The 22,745-nt window shown below is 40.1% G+C and overlaps 1 protein-coding gene across 1 annotated transcript in view; it reads left to right on the top strand.

Annotated features, from left to right (window-relative positions):
- cdh13 (cadherin 13, H-cadherin (heart)) overlaps nt 1-22,745 on the top strand; it is a 432,538-nt gene that overhangs the window by 328,248 nt on the left and 81,545 nt on the right. The window contains exons 10-11 of the mRNA XM_036126911.1: nt 9,428-9,610; nt 9,704-9,957. Coding sequence (XP_035982804.1) covers nt 9,428-9,610; nt 9,704-9,957 — 437 coding nt within the window. The remainder of the gene's footprint in view (nt 1-9,427; nt 9,611-9,703; nt 9,958-22,745) is intronic.

Here is a 22,745-nt window from a genome sequence, read left to right as displayed (position 1 = left end):
ATCCACCATTGCAATGACAAAGATTTCTTCTTCTTCTCTTGTTGTGTTATATAAACAACGTTAGTGAATTCAGAGAAGGTTCTTTCTGTCAGCAGGAACTCATTGGTCCATCCTCCTCTGACCTCTGAGATCAACAGGACTTTTTCCTCCACACAGCTGCTGCTCTATGTGAACCTGAGAGATGGTTGTTGGTTAGAATCCCAGTCGATCAGCCACTGAGACACAGATCTGATTCTCAGTTTGAACTTCAGGAAGTCGGCTTCGTCGCCTCTTCAGTTAATTGCCAAACATTTTGAGTTGCTGCCACATGATTGGCTGATTTTCCACTTTTGCTAACATGCAACTGAACAGGTGTGCCTAATAAAGCGACCAGTGAGTGCGGCACTCTACCTTTGGTCATGAACATGTTTCTTTAGTGTTTACCACCATAAAGTTAAGACAAATACATCAACAACTGAGCAAATCTCCCCTTGTTTTTGCTCAACCTGTTCTCAACTTTCAATGAGAACACACTAAACTTGGGAATGACTCAATCACCTTCTGACACGAATCAACGTGTCAGAACCATTGAATCAGTTTTAGGAGCTCATCAGTCCAGGTTTATTTCACCCTGATCACGTGGATCCACTAATATTCCTAAATAAATAGCTTATTGTAATGATTGTGGGCTCAGTTCAGGAACATTATCGGGTCCGTTTATGTGCACTATTGTAATTTGCCACATGGTGTTCTGCTAATGAGTTAAACTGTTTTATTCTTTATTTTTTTAACCGTTTCTGAATCCTGTCAGTAAGTTTACATTTTCCCATTCATAAGCAAGCTCATTAGATACTTTTTAAATTTTCATAATTGAAAAAACCTGTTTGTTCACTATTGAGTTCTAAATATATCTGCCGTGTGGCAGTTTTTCATTCTGCCAGGTAAGATGAAATTATGAGGCCGGATCTTCCAGTCAAAATACTTCTTAAAAACATGTAAAGTTATCATCATTCAGTCCCAAAGCATAAGTTCCTTGTTTTATTCTAATCTTTTAGATGCTGTCATGTTCTTCTGGATAAAAGCATTAAAGAAGTAGAATAACGACTCAAACTGGATCAAATTCCTGTTTGCTGCCAATGTGTCTTTAATGTATTGCATGTTTGGCAATGCATTGAGATATGTAGTGTTTCTACAGGCTTTAGCTGCTTTGAGGTGTATTTGTCTCTGCTTTGCCTTCTTTTTTCAGTCAATCTGAGAAATGTGAGACATGTCAAGTACTAAAATGGTAAAAAAGCTGCTGTGCTGACTGTCAGGTTCATCACAGGTCTATGTTAGGAAACAGGCTGCACAACAGCATCGGAAAGGAAAAAATCAAGAGGTAAGCTCATTAAATCTCTAGACACCCTTCACTGTATGCAGGATTAAAACCACAGGATGAAAAGTGAAGGTTTATGTTTTTATTTTGGTTCTGCGTTCAGGACTGCAGACACGATGGTTCAGCGTAGCAGACCTTCTGCTTGTCTTTCAATAAAGGAAAAGCTGCTTAAATGCAGAAAAACATCAAGCTTATAAGACATCCTGGGTTCTTGTCTTACTCGTGGATTTATCTCAAATTTCTGAATCATCTTCAACTTAAATCCTGTGTTTCTTCTTGCTCCAATGAGCTTCAGACGTGTTGAAACCAGTGAGGCTTCAGCATGGCGGTCCAGCGCTAATTTATAGCAAAATAAACACTGTCATGGCTCCAACATGCAGAGATAAAGATGCAAAATAATTTTCAATTATTTTTAGTACTGATGCATCACAAAGCTTTAGGATCCTCTGACTTTCAGCTTTAGCCAAAAGCTCTATTAGAAACACATTTCAGGACTCAGGGAGGGAGAGAAATGGTTAAAAATGTAACTCAGGAAGACAGACTATAAATTGTTGTGTTACATTCTTGTCCAAACATCTTTTCAGCGGCGGTCTAATGTGACGGACCCTTACATTGTGTGTTCCTGTCAGGGAAAATCTTTGGGGCAGCAGGGACGTGTCACAAAGTAGTTTCCATTAGGACAAATGAACAGCTGCTCAGCCGTTGTGGCGCTGCCTTTCTCTGCTGCCCCACCTGCCATCTGCATTCATATCACATTCTGACAGCATCCAGACACAGAATAAGTTCATCTACATCTATTTCTGTTCAGGCCTGTCTGCCTGACTCTTTTTCTGGACGTGCACTTGTCTGCATTTGCATGTGTTTATTGCTATCCATCTATCATGGTGGAGTTAAAATTGGAAGCGTAAGGTTTTTGTTTGCATCGGTTGGCAGTGAAAGGCAAAGGCAGTTTTTGCTTTAAAGCATCAGAGGGAACTTTACCCGTTTGTTTAAAGCAAGCAGCTGTGCATCTTCTTCATTGCATCACTTTGCCCGGCCTGGCAGCAGGATTCCCGCGCGCCGCCACCTGGGAGAGAAATGCTGAATGTTAGCGACGCTGTGGCTCCATTGTGTTCCCATGAATAAAACAGCTGTCCTGCTTTACCTTGGAGGAGCTGACTGGTTTGAGACCTCCTAAAGGAACATGTCTCATGCTCACCAGCGCCACCAGAAATGGATCTGGTGACGAACCTTTTGGGTGTTTTCTACCTGGCAGGTGTCCGTCCTGGAGGAAACGCCGCTCAGTCACCTGCTCACCTCCAGGCAGGCTGTCGCATAATGAGTTCACACCTTTAGACGCTAAATAAGACGCTGCTGTGGGCAGCTGGATTCCATCTACCAACCCAGAGAGGGAATCATTGCTTCATCCAGCTGCTGAATCAGACCCTACACATCAAACTAACTTCAGATGCTTAATGCTGTTTAGCTGGAATTAATGTTAAATGTTAGAAATGTTGGTGTTCAACCTGACTTTGTATCGAGTAACTGAAGAGAAAACCTGAATGTGAACAAATTTTATATGATTAATCTGGATCAGTGGGCTTTTATTATCACTTTTTTGTAATAATGTAATAATAATTTTTTGTAATGGCTCCTTGGTTTAATTCAGAGCTGCGTTCCTTGAAGCACAATGTTAGGAAATTGGAGAGAAAATGGCGCTCTACACACCAAGAGGAATCCTACTTAATCTGGAGGGACAGTCTATTGTTGTATAACAAGACCCTTCGCAGAGCTAGAGCAGCATATTTTTCATCATTAATTGAGGAGAATAAGAATAATCCTAGATTTCTCTTCAGTACAGTTGCCAAACTTACTCAGAGCCACAGCTCTGTTGATCCATCCATTCCCTTAGCTCTTAGCAGTAATGATTTTATGGGATTCTTCATAAATAAAATTGATGCCATTAAAAATAAAATAATTGGCATCCTCCCAAACATGATTACCTCATCCTCAGTAAGTGAGGCAGCATTGGAGGAATCCTTAGAACCTGCGCAGTGTCTGAACTGTTTAAAAGCAGTAGAGCTTTCTGAGCTATCTAAAATTTTAGCTTCATCTAAACCTTCTACCTGTATGTTAGACCCGATCCCAACCAAGTTGTTTAAGGAGGTATTCCCTCTGATCAGTGGTCCTATTTTAGACATGATTAATGTATCCTTGGTAAATGGATATGTACCACAGGCTTTTAAAGTAGCTGTTATTAAACCTTTACTTAAGAAACCATCTCTTGATCAAGATGAGTTAGTAAATTACAGACCTATATCTAATCTTCTTTTCTTATCTAAAATTCTTGAGAAAGTAGTTGCTAATCAACTATGTGAACATTTACAAAGTAATGACCTACTTGAGGAGTTTCAGTCAGGCTTCAGAGCTCATCATAGCACTGAAGCAGCTCTGGTGAAGGTCACTAATGATATTCTCATGGCCTCAGATAATGGACTTGTGTCTATACTTGTCCTGTTAGATCTCAGTGCTGCATTTGATACAGTTGATCACAATATTCTCCTACAAAGACTTGAGCATACTGTAGGGATTAAGGGAAAAGCATTAGGCTGGTTTAAATCTTATCTGTCAGACAGATTCCAATTTGTTCATGTTAATAATAAATCTTCCTCAAACTCTAGGGTCACTTGTGGAGTACCACAGGGTTCAGTCCTTGGACCAATTCTATTTACTATTATATGCTTCCGATAGGCAAAATTATCAGACAGCATGGGATTAATTTCCACTGTTATGCTGATGACACTCAGCTATATTTATCCATAAATCCTGATGAATCCAATCAGTTACTTCGACTGCAGTCATGTCTTGATGACATCAAAAGCTGGATGACTTTAAATTTCCTGCATTTAAATTCTGACAAGACAGAAGTTGTAATCTTTGGGCCAGAGTCTTCAAAAAATAAAGTTCTTAATCAATCCCTTAATCTGGATGGCATTAACTTGGCCTCTGGTAATAAAGTTAAAAATCTTGGTGTTGTTTTCGACCAAGACATGTCATTTAAATCCCATATTAAACAGGTTTCCAGAGTTTCCTTTTTTCACCTCCGGAATATCGCCAAAATTAGAAACATTCTGTCCAGGAGTGATGCTGAAAAACTAGTCCATGCATTTGTTACTTCAAGGCTGGACTATTGTAATTCTTTACTATCAGGAAGTCCACAAAATGCAGTTGGAAGTCTTCAGCTGATTCAAAATGCTGCGGCAAGAGTTCTGATGAAAATCAACAAGAGGGATCATATTTCTCCAATTTTAGCTTCCCTTCATTGGCTTCCTGTTAAATCAAGAATAGAATTTAAAATTCTCCTTCTAACGTATAAAGCCCTTAATAATCAAGCTCCATCATATATCAGAGCTCTGATTACCCCGTATGTTCCTAACAGAGCACTTCGCTCTCAGACTGCAGGTCTGCTGCTGGTTCCTAGAGTCTCTAAAAGTAGAATGGGAGGCAGATCCTTTAGCTATCAGGCTCCTCTCCTGTGGAACCAACTCCCAGTTTTGGTCCGTGAGGCAGACACCCTATCTATTTTTAAGACTAATGTTAAAACTTTCCTTTTTGACAAAGCTTATAGTTAGAGTGGCTCATACCCTGAGCTATCTCTATAGTTGTGCTGTGATAGGCCTAGGCTGCTGGAGGACATCAGGGTCTAATTTTCTCACTCTACTGATTTCTACTGTTCTTCAGTCTACTGTTCTCCAGTTTTGCATTGTATTACATTGAAATGACTGTCGTCATTTCAGCTTTTAACTTTTTGCTCTCTCTCTTTTTCTTCATAGTAGGTACACCTGGTCTGGCGTTCTGTTAACTGTGACATCATCCAGAGAAGACGGCTCACCCGCTACTACCATCTAATGTAGAACAGATTACTAGATCAATGTGTGCTTCTGTGCTTGTTTGTCTGTCTTGTTGTGTCTCTGATCTGTCTTCTGTAACCCCAGTCGGTCGAGGCAGATGACCGTTCATACTGAGCCCGGTTCTGCCGGAGGTTTTTCCTTCCCGTTAATGGGTGGTTTTTCTTCCCACTGTCGCTTCATGCTTGCTCAGTATGAGGGATTGCAGCAAAGCCATGTACAATGCAGACGACTCTCCCTGTGGCTCTACGGTTCCCCAGGAGTGAATGCTGCTTGTCGGGACTTTGATGCAATCAACTGGTTTCCTTATATAGGACATTTTTGACCAATCTGTATAATCTGACCCAATCTGTATAATATGATTGAACTTGACTTTGTAAAGTGCCTTGAGATGACATGTTTCATGATTTGGCGCTATATAAATAAAATTGAATTGAATTGAATTGAATTAATACATTTAATGTAAATGTATGACGACTGTTAACATGGAATAAAGGCATCTTTTTTTCTTTTTTTTTTTTACTCCATAACATATTATTTTTACCTCTGTTTTTGTGCGTTTCCTCTGCTTGAAGCCACTGCAGTAATTGGCTGAAAGTCAGCATCCTGCCTGCAAACACAACCAACCAGCACCCCCCCCCCCCCCCCCCCCAAGGCTTTCTTCAACTTTTCTCTCTCCTTAATGTGTTTTAGCCGTTTCAGGCCCGCTGCTGTGATTAGTAGCTGGTTATTTCCTCCTAGTCTTTCAGGTGACTGCATGCTTTGTGCTCCAGGTGGAATTGGGGCTTATCAGCAGCAGGGCAGAGGCTCAGCGGCTGCATCGCACACAACCAGGCCTCCTGCGTGCGCCCGGCCGCCCCACACGGCCAAACCGAGGCTGACCGCCTGTTGTGTGTGCGCTTTACTGTAGGTGTGTGTAGATGCTGCTGAGTGCCTGACTAGGAAAGTGTGAGAAGTTGGTAGCAGAAGTGGTAGTTGAAGTCCATAGGGGGACGAGGATGGCTGCAGGATTACCACTGCTGTATGTTAAGCATTTTTCTGCCATTGTGAGACGTGTACCAATGCTTTCACTGCTACAAACCTGGTCAATAGAGCTACAATAGCTACCATTTAAAATCCTGCACATTTTTGCTTTAACAATGTGGTTTGATAATGTTTCTGCACCTTGTAGTTTACAAATCATGTTGTGGTGCAGAATTGCCTCAGGCCTCCAGGACAAAAGGCCCAACAATGCATATGTTGGAATGGACACAAGCTCCTGCGTTTAGGGACGACTCGCTCAGTCCTCTGTGGTCTAAATGACTGAAAATGGCTCAGAGTGCTTCTTAACAAGCTTTCGATGAATAGGGAAGGTAGCAAAGAAAGCGAACAGAAGAAATCAATGTTTGTCTCTCTTCAGATAAATGCACGGAGCAAGGAAGTGTAAAGCAGTAAGAGGGTAATCTGGGAAACAACAATGCTGTGGGCTGACAGGAGACACAGTAATCTAGGCCGGACCAACGCTATCCTTAAACAGACTGTTCTGTGTCTGAAAGATTACGCTGTAAGCTCTGACACAATAATGGCTGCGACACACACACACACACACACACACACACACACACACACACTGACAGAATTGCTTCTGCCTGCCCGGAGCTTCTGCAGCAGTAACCTTGATCACAATGTGGTCTTTAGAGGGAGACTGGCAGTGTGCATCGATAGGAATCTGATTGAGGCGCGCTTCCAACAATGAGCAGTGAGGTGGGAAGTGATTGACACTGAAAAATAAATGAGATGCGCTGTAAGGACTCGGCAGCGTTCGGTGTGAACAGGGTCTCTTTAGTTGTGTGTTTATGTGTCCAGGGAATTAATGTTAGATAGACTGAAGGTTTTTCTTAGATTTGCCTGCAGAAAGTATCTCACATATTCCATTTTCTTTCTGTCTGCCTCTCCGTCGGTTAGTGTTTGGCTTTCAGACGACTTCCGCGGTTTGAACATTTTACAAAACCTAGACAGTTAAATAACTAAATGCAACATTTATCCTGAACAATTTAACTAAAAAAGTTATATTTTAAAATGAAAAACAAAAATATTGAATAGGCTTGGTTCAACAAGTGTTCTCACCGTTAAACTAATAATCTGTAAAAGTGGTTCCTGTCCAGCTTTAACATTAAATCTTCTTTGATCCCATCAGTTATTGACTCTCTGACTAACTTTAAGTACAGATTAACCGTTCCAGTGGGATTAACATCAGCTCATCAGTGTCATTTAGCCATAGTTTACAGAGAGGCTACAAAGGAACAATATGTCGTCATTCTACAAAGGTAGCAGTCAGGGGGACGCTCAAAGTATAACTTACCTGCTTATGACTGAAAAAAAGAATCACTTTCTATGATTGACATTGTATCTATAGAAATTATTTGTGATTCATGTCCGTTGTGATATTTAAATAGTCTGGAAAGATTCCAGTTCCAAGAAAGCCAAGCTGTTTTGAAACGTCCTAATTACTCTGATTAATTGGGAACGGATGTTTTCATCGACTCAACATGTGAAAAACAGCAGCTGGTTTGTTTTGCTTCAAGTCAAGCCTGCAGTTTACCTAACTGCCTGAGTCCGTCAGGATTTCTGAATAAACACAGCTGAGAATCATTGGTGGAAATTTAACTCACGATAAAAAGTGAAAGCATTGATATGGTAAAGTTACTGCATCGTTCACATAACCAAACTGGAATTAGTCAAAAACAAAACATTAAATCCTTTCCACTGATCCCTACAACAAGCTCCAGCCTCTGTAAGAGAATAATGTGATCCAGCAAAGCACTGAGAGGAAACTTTGGCACCTTTACTAAAACAATCCTAAGATTATTTCTGTTCTCCTCCATTATTAATGAGAAATACAAAGTTTTAGTTTGCCAAAGCGTCTTTTCATACAACAATAGACCATTTTCCCGTTACAAGCAGGAACCTAAATGTGTAGAGCTTTAATTGCTCTCTTATTTTCTAGCTCTGCGGTTTAAAGTCTGAATTAAATCAGAGAAATTGTCTCCCATGAATAATCACCCTCCTTTTCAAGGGGGCAACATTTTCTCATGCAACCCACAATGAGGAAGTCAATAGTTTGGTTATAGAGCGTTTAACTTTCAAACCGAAACTATCCAACAATTAATGCTGAAAAAAGGGAAATGCTGATTCTACACCCTTCATCCCAACAAACACACTATATGTTGAAATAAGAGTCTATCCTGATGAAATATTGGGCCCCATAAGAAAGTCTAAATCTTACCAAATCTCATATAGATGTAAACATTTTCTTTTCGTTTTTTTGGGCCCCTGACTGGAAATGTCCTAACTTCTCCTCATCCTCCCAGCTGATGATGCACACTTTAGCTACATGGCAGGAAATGTTCATCATTTTTTCATGTTTGAACCGAGGAAGACGCTATTCTGTCTGAACTGGATCTCAACTGCTTAGTCTGAAGCTCAGCATCATCTCTGGAAGGCCCTTTTTTTATTTGTACAAATTAATTTTATGCCTGTTCAAATTCACACCTCTGTTGGACTTGGAACATAATTCATCTTTTTTTTTTCTTCTGAAAATGGACTTTAGACATAAATTCAAGCTGGAGGACTCACCCCAGGTACTCCATCATCTGGTCATGTGGCTGTGCTCCAGCCAATCTGCATCAGGTCTTCATCCTTCTTTCAGCCAATCATCCTGCAAGGCTTTGCTCCTAAAGCTCTCCATCCATGGATTCTCCTGATCTTCAGCTGAGCTTCAACCCACCTCCACCCCATCTCCTCCTTCGCCCTCTCAGGCTCCTCCAGGCTCCTCCAGGCTTCCTTCTCTCCTCCTGGCCTCCACCACCAGGGTCCGGACCCTGGGGGAAGACTTAAGGCTTAAAATAAAATAAAATAAACATCTAAGCTAACAGACATTCACAGCTTTCACATCTTCTGCTGGGGTCAGAGCACCAAAGAACTTTCTGATTTATGTCAATAAGCTTTTGCCTCCTCTGTCTATGTGAGTCTCTCCAGGTTGAATTCACATCACAGTCAGCATTTAAAGTCTTAGCAGCATAAATCAGCTTCAGGTTGACGGTCTTCAGCTTCCAGATCCAACCACATCTGTTCTGCTCATCTGCTGAATCGGGACCTCCAGTTATTTTCTCTCACTCATGGATTTGTTTTGTGGTTCTTTTATCAGTTTGAGGCTCGTGTCTATGAGGGCTCGAGGGGCGTTGTGGTCAACCTGACGGTGGACGACAGGGACGATCCAGCCACGGGGGCATGGAGGGCCATCTACTCCATAATCAGCGGAGACCCTAAACGCAGTTTTGAGATCCAAACAAATCCTGACAACAACGAAGGAATGCTGTCGGTGGTCAAGGTAAGACAATGTGCACCAGATTTCACAGAGCATTTCCACAGAATGAATGACAAATCCACTATTCCATGATTCTTCATGCTTGTTGGTGTCCAGCCTCTAGACTACGAGACCACCGCGTTCCACACGCTTCTCATCAGAGTGGAGAACGAGGATCCGTTGATCCCTGATGTTGGCTACGGTCCCAGCTCCACAGCAACGGTCCACGTCACGGTGGAGGACGTCAATGAGGGGCCGGTGTTTTTCCCAGACCCGCTGATGGTCACCAGGATGGAGAACATTCCTGTGGGCAGCTTCGTAGCTTCCCTCAACGCTACAGACCCAGACATACTGGAGATGCAGAGCATCAGGTAAGAGGACATCTAGCAGAAGGCGGGCGGTGACCGTGGTTTTAAACGAGCTTGTGAAAATGAAAACAATCAGGCACTGATTGAAGTTGACTGATTTTGAATTGAAGCACCTCCGACTAGAAACTGGCACGCTATATCCTGGAGAATCAAATTTTTTGTCTTGTACATTAAAAGCTTCAGAACAGATAGATTACACATTTTTTTAATGTGCAGGTGCATCAACAGATGTTTATGTAGCTTGTCTTGAGTTTAGTAAAAATCAGAAACATTATCAACAGATGTTTATATGCCTAAATGAGGATAATCTGATCCCTTCATTTTCTGTTGGATTTAAAACCACGACCTGGACGGAATCAGCATGCAGTGTTCAAAGGATCTGATTGTGCTTTAAATTAGTTTTACGAATTAAGAGCTGTGTTCACACTTTTGGACCGGAGCCTGTTCCAGTATCCAGACCCGCAGAATCAGAACCAGAATCAGAACCAGCTTTAATTGGCAGGTCTGGGAAACAAACAGGGATTTGACTTCAGTTCCACTTTGCACCCAATGAAAACATTTTAAGTATGAATAGATAAAAAGGGAAATAATTTTTTTAAATATGTTTCTAATGTTTTTAGAAAAGAGAAAGACCCGGTTAGATTTGTACATGTTAAGTGTTCATCAGAGACAGGAAACTGTTCCTGCAGCTCCAGCCTGAAGAAGACCTGCAGAGGTGTTACCTGCTCTTTCCTCACCGTACACCTGTACGGGTCCCACAGGAAGCTCAGCGCTCAGGATCCTCTCTGCAGACCTAACGGTTCGTTGTACTTTGGGCTTTTGTCCTTTTGTGGATGAGCCCAACCCCACAGTGATGGAGGAACACAGGAATAATGTCAGATAACCAGACGCTCCGGGGGAAGGTGGGACTTCCTGAAATGTTGCAGCGAGTCCAGTCTCTGCTGGGCCGTCTTCAGAACCGTCCCTATAGGGTTAGAACCAGCTCAGGACCAGCGTAGGTGGGTTCCTGGGAACCACAGCAGACACAGGAGAAGATGCTCCCCATGCTAACCTTCTGCTGCCGGTCCGTCAGGCAGCTGGAGGTCCACTGACAGGTGGAGGCCGGCGCCGTGAGCTGGCTGAGCTTCTGGTGGAGGACGTCTGGGTCAGCGGTGCTGGAGGACGAGCTGAAGTCCACAAGGAGGATCCTGGTGTAGTTTAAGGCTGAGGTGGTGCAGGTTGAAGTGTCCCAGGCTGAGTGCATCGTCTGCGGACCTGTTTGCCCACTGAGACACCAGCAGGGGGTCCAGCAGGGAACCTGTGATGTTCTTCAGAGGCTTCAGCAGCAGTCGCTCCATGGATTTCATGACCCCAGATGTTAGAGCTGCTGGCCTGCAGTCTTTTAACCCTGAGATGGTGCATTGGTTGGTGGAGCCTCACAAAGCCTCAGAGACGTGTGATGGATCTGAGTGAAAATGGGGGTCAGGCTTTTAGGCACAGGGGGGAAATAATATCTGGTCCTGGAGCTTTCCTGCTCTTCTAACACTGAACAGCCTGTTTTACATTTTCCTTTACAGGCAGGTCTCTTATCAATGTGTTGTGCTTTTTATTCTTTGGAAGGTAACAAGACGAGCCGCGATTTTAGTGGCACATCTTAAATATTAACTACCACCCACCCACTATCGTTCCATCAATTTATCCCCTGCATGTTTTACATATTTGCTGTTGTTACATCAGCTGTTCTTATGGCTGGGATTGATCAACCCTCTGCAGGAGAAAGGTCCCAGACTTTTGCAGCTCATTAACTTTTACTCAGTTGCAGAAGTAGCACTTCTTCCAAACATCACATTCATCACATAGAAAGGCTGTTAGATGCTCTGTGAGCTACAATAACATCTTCTTTTGCTTTCCCTGCCAGTTGTGATGCGTATTTACACACTACACTAACACTTTACAAGATGAGAAACTAATGATTGCATTCATTGGCTTTCAGACCTACTTTATGTTCTCTTTATGAAGCTCATCTCTGCTGTTTTAGAGTCATGAACCCTGAAAATGCAGCAGGAGGAAAGCAGACGGCAATAATACAAAACATCAGAGAACATAAGACACCCATCAATGATGGGAATGAAACAAAAACTCTCAGTACCAAATACTACTTAAGCAGGTGTTTTATAGCATGGTGGTTTTCTGAAGGCAGGGCAGTATGAGTAGTGACTAGTTGGACCAAATACGGTCTCAAACTAAGATGCAATACATAAAACATTTTATCTGATGGATATAATGAAACACGTCATTTATATTTTTGGAATTTAATGAAGAATAATAGTTTTGAAAAGTGCGTCTACAGCTGGACCCTCATTACTTTAATTAAGCCAAAGCTGATTGGACTCTCTCTACCTGTAGTCAGTCACAGGTGAGTGGTGAACCACAGCGCCCTCTAGAGGAGGTGTGAAAAAACTAATAACAGGTAAAACTACCTCTACCAGCAGGAGCCGGGTCTCACATCAGCTCATCTGCCATCTTTAGCTTTATAATCCAAAATATTTTAAATGAACGCAACGTTTGTGACTTCTGGTAGTCAGCAGTTATGCTTAACCCCAGTAAATCTGTAATGATCTGAAAAGACTTCCAGGCTGGTACGTATGTGAGAGCTGCGTGTCTCCTGCTTCCATTGCCCCTACACACCCAAACTGATTTTATAAGAGAATGCCATCAACCACTCGGAAACAATGTCCAACTCTAAAGAGCACAGATCTAGGATTTCTGATGACCACAGCTCTTCCTTCTCTGGAGCTCAGGTTGGACATCGGCCCACAGGAGCTGGGAGTTTTTCCTGCATCTGGTGGGTTGCACCGGCCGTCTGGCGCCCGCGTCATTGGCTCTAACCATTTAATTAGGATCATGTCAAATGTATACTGCGTATGCATTTCAACATGAAAGGTGTAATGAAGTTAAAACCGTTTTAAAACTTGGAAAAACTGTTATCATCTAGAATGAAATCAGCTCTGAAACAAGCAAATGAGCCAAACTGTGTCATTCTGTGGGCTGCAGCTGTCTGTGGGTAGAGTCAACACTTTAGTCCCAGACAGAGCAAACCCAATCAGAGAAGAGAGATCTGAGTAAGCACGTTTAAGACGTTTAAGCACAAGGAGACGGATGCAAACGGGAGGAGAGAAGATTTAGGAAGAGGCATTAAATCTGGGCTCTGAATGCTGGTTTTGAGGGAGTTTAGACCATAGCTGTGAGGAAACATCATAAAATGTGAGAGTTTTGGGGGTAAAATGGCTGAAGAGAAGGAATCATGCTCCCAAATTAAAGAAGGTGTGAGCATACATTTTGGAAGGTTTACATATCCTCCTGTTGGAATCACAGTCCTGCATGAAGTAAATTGTGTTTACCATGTCTGACCATAGAGGGACCATTTTATATGCTTTTAATTTTTTTTAAAACTTGTGAGATTATTAGAAACAAGTGTAATGGATCAATCTCGGCTGGATTCAACCTCTTTTTCCAATTTAAGAGAAATAAGTATCAGCATGAAAACAATCCTGGTACCCTGTGTTTTATTTCATTTTTTATAATCAAAAGCAAACCAGAAGCCAGAGGAAAAGCACCACTGAGTACAGATTGGAGGAAGCCAACCTGACAGTAGGAAGGAACCATCTGTGATCACCTAACAAAGAAAATGTTGTTAGCTTTACAGCTACTTCATCACAAACAGATGAATTTGGTGTCATTTTTCATCGCTCTACATCAAAGGTGTCCAACCTGTGGCCCGGGGGCCATTTGTGGCCACTATGAGGCTTTTGGGCGGCCCTCCAACTGAACTTCAAGAAAGATTTGGTGCTAGTGGCTTTTTGCAGATTCAAACTTTTTATTTTTAAATTTATTATAGACAGGTTAAAATCTGAAAATGTAATGTTTAATTGAATGTTTGGTATAACACAAGACACAAGATTTCTTTATTAATAATAATAATAATAATCATTGCTTTATTTCATAGTATATATATATATATATATATATATATATATATATATATATATATATATATATATATATATATGGCGACTTTACTCAAATACAGACCTTCGTGCATTAACATCTGATTGGAATTCATTTGTCAAAAAGAAGCTAAATATGGTTTAATTTGCTTTTGTTAAAATTATCATATTCTGTTGTGCGGGGTTAATATTTTTGGTGATGTTAATTACTTTTTATTCATTTTTTGGCCCTCGAGTGCTCTTGATTTAACAATTTTGGCCCAATTACTGAAACATTTGGACGCCACTGGCCTTCATGATGAACTGCTGGATTCTTCTGTTAGAAGAATCCTGAAATAAATAGAATAGAATAGAATAGAATAGAATAAATCCTGAAAAAGTTCCTTTGCTTAAAACCAGAGGTCAGAAACTCAGTCACAGTCATATCAGGGAGACTTCTGACATTAAACAGCAGAGCAAAATGTGGGCTTTTAAGCAGCATACAGAGATGCTGTATTTTTGGAGCAATTGGAATGAAAATTTGATAAAAAGTTGTCCTAAAATAGTTTTATTTATTTTTTTCATGTTCAGCCTTAGCAGCTTCTTACCTGCTTACTCTTCGGTTTAGAAATCTGTTGGCGATGTCTGCTGCTCATGAACAACGCTCCAACTGAAAAGTCTTTCTGAGACTTTTATTGTTAAAGTATGTTTTATTGTGCCAAGATATCAAACTACATGAAAAATCAGAGTGCTACATCATTAATTGCTCTCTCTCTCTCCTGCATTCACTCTGTTTTCATGCATGCTGATTTCATTCATGAAAATAACAACTTAAAAGCCTTTTCTTACCGACCTTTATGAATAATGTGGTGTTTTCATGTTGTCTGTTCACATAAATAATTATATCTTTGGGTATGACGCTCCACATTGATTTATAGTGGAACCTACCTTTTTGTTCAGCTTGCGCCTTATTTTATTAATGATGTGGATTTTATACCGTCCGCCTGCCAAGAACTAGAGATAAAATGAAGCCTTTATGGCTGAATTTTATACATTTACAAGCTGGATTAAAGTACTCATGTTGATTAATGTGGTTTGGTCCTTTGTAAGAAAAAATACTGTTAAAGATTAATGAGCTGGACGTAATTAAGAATATACAGAGAAATACTGAGAGGTATGTGAAGCAGGTCCAGTACAGCAGTGTTCGTTGTTAACTATAGGAGTTAAAATTAGAGTTATTTCTGACAGGACAATTTCAGACATCCCATAATGATTCCATAATAAGGCGATTAAAGTTCTCTGACCACTGAAAACTACCCCCCCCCCCCATTAAACATCCTGCTGAGAGAAAAGAGAGTCAATATAAAGATGAGTCTATAAACAAAGACGTTTAACACTCTTTAAATATTTTACTTCCACTTAAAGCCTTAGATACTCAAACTTTCAAGCGTTTTTGACACTTTTTTTCCAAATCTATACATATTTGTTGTCATTTCGTGGCTTTAGTGTTTGTTGGTTCGTCGTCTTGACGTTTTGACGGCAGCGCTGCTTTGGGTGTGTGTGAAGTGAAGCAGGCAGGAGGATGTGCTGAAGGAGGAATCCAGATGTGATCGCTCTCTTTACCTCCTCCTGTTTGTCTGTGTGTGTCGCTGCCTCAGCGAGCTGCTTGTCTGCGGCTTTGTGTGCATCTAAAGGCCTTTGGCCCCCGGGTTCAGCAGGTCAGATAAGGCTGACATGGAACACGATCTCTCTGACCCGCTGGTCAGGATCCAGCTCACATAGCTGTGCACAAAGTTAAAGGATTTATTTTGTTTTTAATGCATTTTACTCCCACCTGACTGTTTCAGATCCTCAAATTACCGCATCAAAATAAAACAAGTAGAGTGTTTAGAAAAAGTGGTTTTTAAATGATGATTTGATTTATTGATAGAAAAAAGCCATGAGAAAATCATTCAATAACTGGTTACTTATAGTTTTAAGGAGTTTTACTTATTAACGCCACTCACAGCCTTGATTGCTTCTTGGCCTAGAACCAAAAATAACTTCAAATATTTCAAAAAGCAACTGTTATGCTGAGAGGTGTGGTGTGGAAGGAAAACTCCTCAAAGTTGGCTGTAGTTTAAACAAAGGTGGTTTATTAGGCCTCCTTCAGCACAACATAGGTCAGGGACAAGGAAAAAAAAAAAATGACATCTTCCCTACAGTCTCTTAGTTTCCAATCTCCTTCAGACTCTCAAGCCTTCTCCCTCTCTCCTTGGTTCAGCCAACAGTCTCCTTATATACTGTTGTCCCCACCTTCTCAATTAACTGCCCAGCCAATCAAAGTCCAGCAAACAAGGTCCTTTCTATAAAACAGCTTGGTTTGAGGCGGGCCTCCTCTTTGGTAGGTTCCAAGATGGCCGCTACAAGGACACACCCAAAAAGGTAACAAACATTTCAAACAAAAAGATCACATAGACACATTCCAGAACTTAATTGTTACAGAAAATATTATTGCTTCTTAACAGCAACACACCATGTCCCGCTGTAACAGAACCATAAAAGGAGAAGGGTTTACAGAAACATCTGAAAGTGCATTAATACGGCCGGTCCAGAGCACACCAGAAGAAAGATGTTGTTGTGGCCTAGTTAAAGTCTGCTCTGACAGTCAGGACAATAACTATTTGAACACTCTGTGAGTTTACAAGATCTTATAAATCATGGAGGGGTCCACCGTGAGAGACATGATCTTAAAAAAAAATCCAGAAATCACAGTGTGTGATTTTTATATAATTTATTTGTGTGTTACTGCTGCAAATAAGTATTTGAACACGTGTGAATAATAAGTGTTAATATTTGGTACTAACACTGATTATTCCTCCACAGTTATGTTAAAGACCACCAGGTATCAGCCACTGCTGTCACAGGCTGATCAGCCTGGTATTTAGGGGGTAATTACTTTTTCACCTGGGCTAAAGTTGGTTTGGATAGATCCGTCAGTAAATTAAAATATTGTTTAAAACAGCTTTTACATTTACTCAGGTTGTGATTGTCGTGTATCAACATTTTTTGATGATCTAAAACATTAAAGTGAGAGAACAAGAGGAAACCCTTACTGGGCCAGAGCACTGGGAGGTGAGCTCTACCTTTATTTTGCCATAAGTCGTTGGAGCGAGTGATTTAAATGGTTTAGAAACTGTTAACACTCGTTTTTTTCAGTTACAGTATGTGTTTTCTGTGTAGACGTATAAAGAAACAAAGGGGCGCAGACTACCGGCCGCTAATTGCTGGGGTTCTTGTAGAAAATGGGCATCAGAATGAGCAGTTGTGTTGAGGCTGAACAGGACTATTGTTACCTGCGTCCTCCGTGGCTCATGATGATTGCAGCGGCTGTTTGTGCTTTTAAATCTCTGTGCACCTTCTGTTTGCCATTTTTGCACTGAAGCTTTGCCCAAAAGCAGACTCAGACTATTTTAGATAGGATTAAAGTTCTAGTGGGAGACGGGAGAGAAAATATATTTCATGCTGCTTTAGCAGAATTTCAGCATAGCTGGTGGTAAATCAAAATGCAGCACTTGACTCACATAAACTCAGCTATTTTCCAATTATGCACTATAGTGTTTTGTGACACTTTGAGTTAAAAAATAGCATGTACCTTGAACAACTGTGTAAAATTTATCTTAATCTGAACCGGAAAATGATGAAACTGGAACACGAGTTTATACCCGGTCAACCTTTCTACATTTTTCTTTTTACAACCCCAACTTTTTGTGCATTTTATTAGAGTTTTATGTGACAGAGCAACAGAAAGTAGGGAATATTTTTGTGTTATTTTTGCTGTTTCCCTCTAACCATGTGGAGGATTAAGCAGATATGTGGACGAAGGGGATCTGCTCAGGTCAAAAGGAAAACTGAATGTTTTATTAAGTAAGGCAAGTTTATTTATTTAGCACTTTTCAGTAACAAGACAATTTAAAGTGCTGCACAAAATTACACAGGGAAATATTACATAGGAGATAAAAAAACATTACATTAACAAACGAATACGCTAAGTAAATCTTTGACTAGACTTCTTTGTTTCACTGGAACAGGCTTCATCACAAACATACAGAAGGCATAAAATCACACATTTCATTGTTTCTATTCATAATAAAAAATAAACCGGATAAATCTAATCTGAAGTAATTTTGACCAAGTTTTCTAAAGCTACAACTGGAATAACTTCATTTGCTGCATTGTAATAAGAATAAGTTTATTAAATCCTTGACTAAACTGGAACCAGTGAATCATAATTTAGTTTCTAAAAAGTTCTGTCCATCATTTCTAAAATTCTTCTATTCTTCTATAATTAACTTGACTTCTTTTGTTTCATTGTGATAAAAATAAACTGAGTAAATCCTGAAAGCTTCACTGTAAGTAAGCAGCTACTAGATGATTGGTTTCGTTTTTTGCCCTATACTGCAGGAAAAGGTGGATTTTCTACAAAGTATTCACTCTGGATCTAAATAAAAACGAACATCTGATGTTTTTATTAGTAAAACAAATTGGAAATGCATACATCGTCTAACTCACTCTTTAAGGTATGGGGCTATTTTGAGTTGATCATAAAATCTCATAAACTACATTTAGGTTTATGGTTTACCGGTTCCTCCGTTGTTCTTCATCTTGGTTGTTCCTGTGTATCTTGTAGGTTTTTTACCCACTGCCTCCCTGTTCCTCTTTCCCTGTAGTTTTCAGTTCAACGTCTGTTAATAAGTTTATTTCTTCATTAAAGATCATCATCTGCATCTGCAAATAGGATGTTGAATGAAGCTTTAGTGGAGTAATTATTTTTTAGCCTACCTTTTCCTTCTACTCCTTACATGTTTGAAATAGTCTCATTACTTCTATTCTATTTCATATTGTTTTTATTCTGGCTTGTCAATAAAAACAAAATAGAAAAAATATTCTGATAAATAGCGCCACCCGAACAAAGTAACTGTGATTGTGGTTGGAGGCAGCACTGCACCAAGTTGTTTGCCAAATGTCCCAACAAATAATTAAGAACAAAAGGTGGAAGAAGAACATTGTATTTTTGGGATTATTTATTTTCCTTTTTTTATTTTAACCACTAGGATAACCGTTAGGATTAATCATTTATCTTGATAACACCATCTACTTTATCCAGAAAACCATACAAGCGTGATTGCAGGTAATGCACTGATTTTCATGTCCAGTTGTGTTACATCTGTTGCCCTCATTAATTCCTGCAGCTACGCTCAGATGTCCATTTACATTCTGTTAATAACAAGTAAAAGTTATTGATAATATGTCTCTGAAGTTTGACTTTTTGCACCAATATTTATAGACAAGCAGACATGAGAGTTTCTGCTCCATCAAACCCAGGTTGATGCTCAGCATTGCACCTTTATGGACCTTTAACATATTTGCTTTGTACTAAACGTCGTATATGTGGATGAAAAACCCGACACCAATTATTTTTCAATATTAACATCATACTATAGAATTATAGTAATGGGGAGATTACTTCTACTTTATTACTTTGGGGAGTTTTATATTCGGTACTTTTGTACTTTTACTTGAGTCGAAGGTTTAAGGTGATACTTTTACTTCCACAGAAGTATTTTTTTAACCCTGGTATCTCTACTTCTGCCTGAGTAATACATGTGAATACTTTTGACCGCTCTGGTTAAAGGGTGCTGTTTTCTTGTCCTAAATACATTTCTTTTACCGTTTCAGTTTTTTTTTACAGTTTCTGTTGGTGGGAAATGGGTTTTTAGTTTGAAAATAAATCAATTAATTCAGTTTTGCTGCCAACATGAAGCGTTTGAAGCAGGCAAAGAGGAGATTTCATGAGCCGCAGCTGGAAAACTTTTTTAAATTCACACGCCAACTGTAGTTTATATGATAGAACCAATAATGTGCTTTAATCCGTTACACAAACTGCTGTTCAGGGGAAAAAAGAGGAGTGATGGTTTTTAATTTGTCTTATTTATCCCGGCAGTGAAAATCATTTTTAAAGTGCCACTTCAAGTCTCTCCATTAAACTGACCCAAGATTGTCACTTCTGTCATAATATCCAGTTACATAATTATTACAGCAGAAATGAGCAGTTTTAATCCGGCTCAGTATTTAGGCCAAACCATCGAGCTTTGGGGGGATTTGTCTCTCATTTCTGCTGAAGGAGGTTTCAAGTCCTCTTCACTGGTTCAGGGCTTTAGTTCAGCGCAGCGGTTTGCAGCAATGCTCTGAAAAAGACAGCTAGCTAACAAAGTGACAGTTTAAAGGGAGAAAAGTAAAATGCTTATTAAACTTTTTTTTAGGTTTGTTTTTCTTTTACTTGTCCTGCAGAGGAGCTGAGTCAGAAAGTTGATTTTGACATTCACTAAATTCTCCTAATCCTGTATTAAACTCATCATGCACCTCGGCTGCCAATTCAGTGCGCTGCTGAGAGAGGAGCAAATAATCGGAGGAGTCATTAGGAAAGTTTGGCTAATCTAATTAGGTCTCATTTCCAATGACACGACTTATTGCTTTCCAAATTACCATTTACACTGAAATAATTGATGCCTGACGGGAAATGTAGCCAGAAAATGAAGGACCTCAGCTGCAGACACTGAGACACTTTGGACAAATTTTACACCAACTTAGTTTTGTTTTGAAGTTATTTTTCCTTCCTTTGTCAACAAAACTGATTAGTTTATAAAAGTTCTCAACAGACAAAGGAAGGAAACTCTGGGATGTGATCCTCATGTTGTTAAATAACCTGAAACCAGGTTTGATGGATGAACACAATCCCAACATGCACCTTGCTGAGCACTGCCTCCACTCAACACATACTGTAAACAGGAAGTGTTGTTTTGCCTCCTACTCTGGAAAGTACAGAGAATTTCAAGCGGCCCGATCATGCATTATTCAGCAGCTACCTGTCTGCCTCCTCTTCTCACTCTGGTCCTGTTCAAGTTAAAAGCGACGGGACTTAAAAGCAGAAGGACGCGCCGCTGGACTGTCAGACCGAACATCTGGCAGCCGGCTTTGAGGGACGCTTGCAACTAAAACTTCAACTGCTTAAAGTTAAAGTGTTACTTTTTGATTTTTTTAAAGTAAAGTTCTCTGAAGTTGTTACTGGTGATAGTTCCCTTACCTGCGCTGGAAAGATGTCATATCACCAAGAAGCCTGAAAGAGGAACATGCCGTCTTTGATGCTGCTGCATCTGGCCCTGAATCCAAACATTTTCTCCTTAAGGACCTGAAGCAAAATCTGGTGGATTGATGGGACCGGCAGGCTTTTGTTCACCGGCATTAAACCTAACTACTGTCTGTGGTGTGAGAATACGCTGTTGATATGGGCTAAGCTGCTGTTAAATCCCACTGAGCGTTTTCAGTTTGGCTTGTTCTAAACGCTTAAAGTCAGCTAGCCGTTATCTTCCAGCATTCTGAGGATTTATTCACCTTTCAACAACAAGCTCACAGTGGTCTAACATCTGCAGCATCTTCTTTGGGTTATTTACAGAGAACCACTCATGCCAGCGCTTTAAATCAGAGATTCATCAAAATATCAGAAACCTTCAAGGCTTTCTTTAAAAGAGAGCTCAACAAGTGCTGCATAATAAAAAGAAGTCAAAATGCAGATTTAACCTTTAATGTCACACTTCAGTTTAAATCAGTTTGGTTTGTTTATATAGCAGCAGTTCACGACACACTGTCTCTTTACAAAAAAAGTCCCTTCTTCATCTCAGTAAATCATCGTTAATCAGGCGGATTACTATTACCAATCATACTCATAGCATTTATAAAGCATCATTGCTAATAGTTCATCCTGAAAGCGGCGGGTTGCTGGTTCTCTCAGCACCACTGGTGCTACTGGTGCACAGCAGAATTACTGAATCTCATTTAAAAAACTCCCACCGAACCAGCAGTGGGAAACGGTTTTAACAATAAAAACAACGACCCAAACATTTAAACCTTTTTTTTTTTGGTTTGTAAATGTCAAATAAATTACTTTGTCATTATTATCACACACAGACGTTGTTGTTTCCCTCCCAGGTTTTCACTCCAGACTCGTGTCCAGACATGATCATCTCATCCCTGAGTTTAATACTTGGTCAGATGTTCCTTTCTTTTTACGTCTTTTAACGCTTTGCTCTCCATATGTAGCTAAATTCTAACCCAAACTTTTCTACAGGAACCTTTCAGCTGAAAGATGACTGCGTGTTAAAGGCAGATTTGTTTTGGAAGAGTAACAAAAAAAAACAACAGCCATGATAATCACCTTCAGGGTCTTCAGACGTTAATCAGGGACTCTGCCATTACAGCAGAATCCATTAGCGGCTCGTTCTAAAGATTTTGTTTAACAACAAATTCTGATTTACATAAATTGGCCTTCGCCAGCCACGTAAAACATTTTCACAATCAAAGTGAACATTTTTAGTACCTCACATCTAGAATCATGAAGGCTGTTTCAGAGCCTCAGTCCCAAAAGGGAGGCCAAGATTTTCTTCTGCTCATCTGGGAAGGATTAGCATCTTAGTAACAACCATTAAAGATGTTCTGCCAGGACTTAATGGGAAATTCAGTTCAGTTCAAAATTACGTTGTTAAACCCTAAGAGAAAATAAATACTATAGTAAAGGTTTGTTTAAAGAGTGGTTAGAGATGGTGAGAATCCATCAGGCTTTCAGCATTTAAGGCTCTGAGTCTCCTGGAAAGGAAATAATAACTGGCAAGGTGGTATAAAATGTTCATTTATGGAATCTGAATCTGCCCATTTAGCTGCAATAAAGTTAATATTTACTTTCACTGCATGAAAAGACAAAATCATGTTCTCACTAAATGATATCAAATCAGA

This window comes from Fundulus heteroclitus, chromosome 2 (genome assembly GCF_011125445.2).
Source record: "Fundulus heteroclitus isolate FHET01 chromosome 2, MU-UCD_Fhet_4.1, whole genome shotgun sequence".
Classification (NCBI taxonomy): domain Eukaryota; kingdom Metazoa; phylum Chordata; class Actinopteri; order Cyprinodontiformes; family Fundulidae; genus Fundulus; species Fundulus heteroclitus.
The sequence above is the reverse complement of the archived record's forward strand: the minus strand, read 5'-3'. Positions and strand labels throughout refer to the sequence as shown.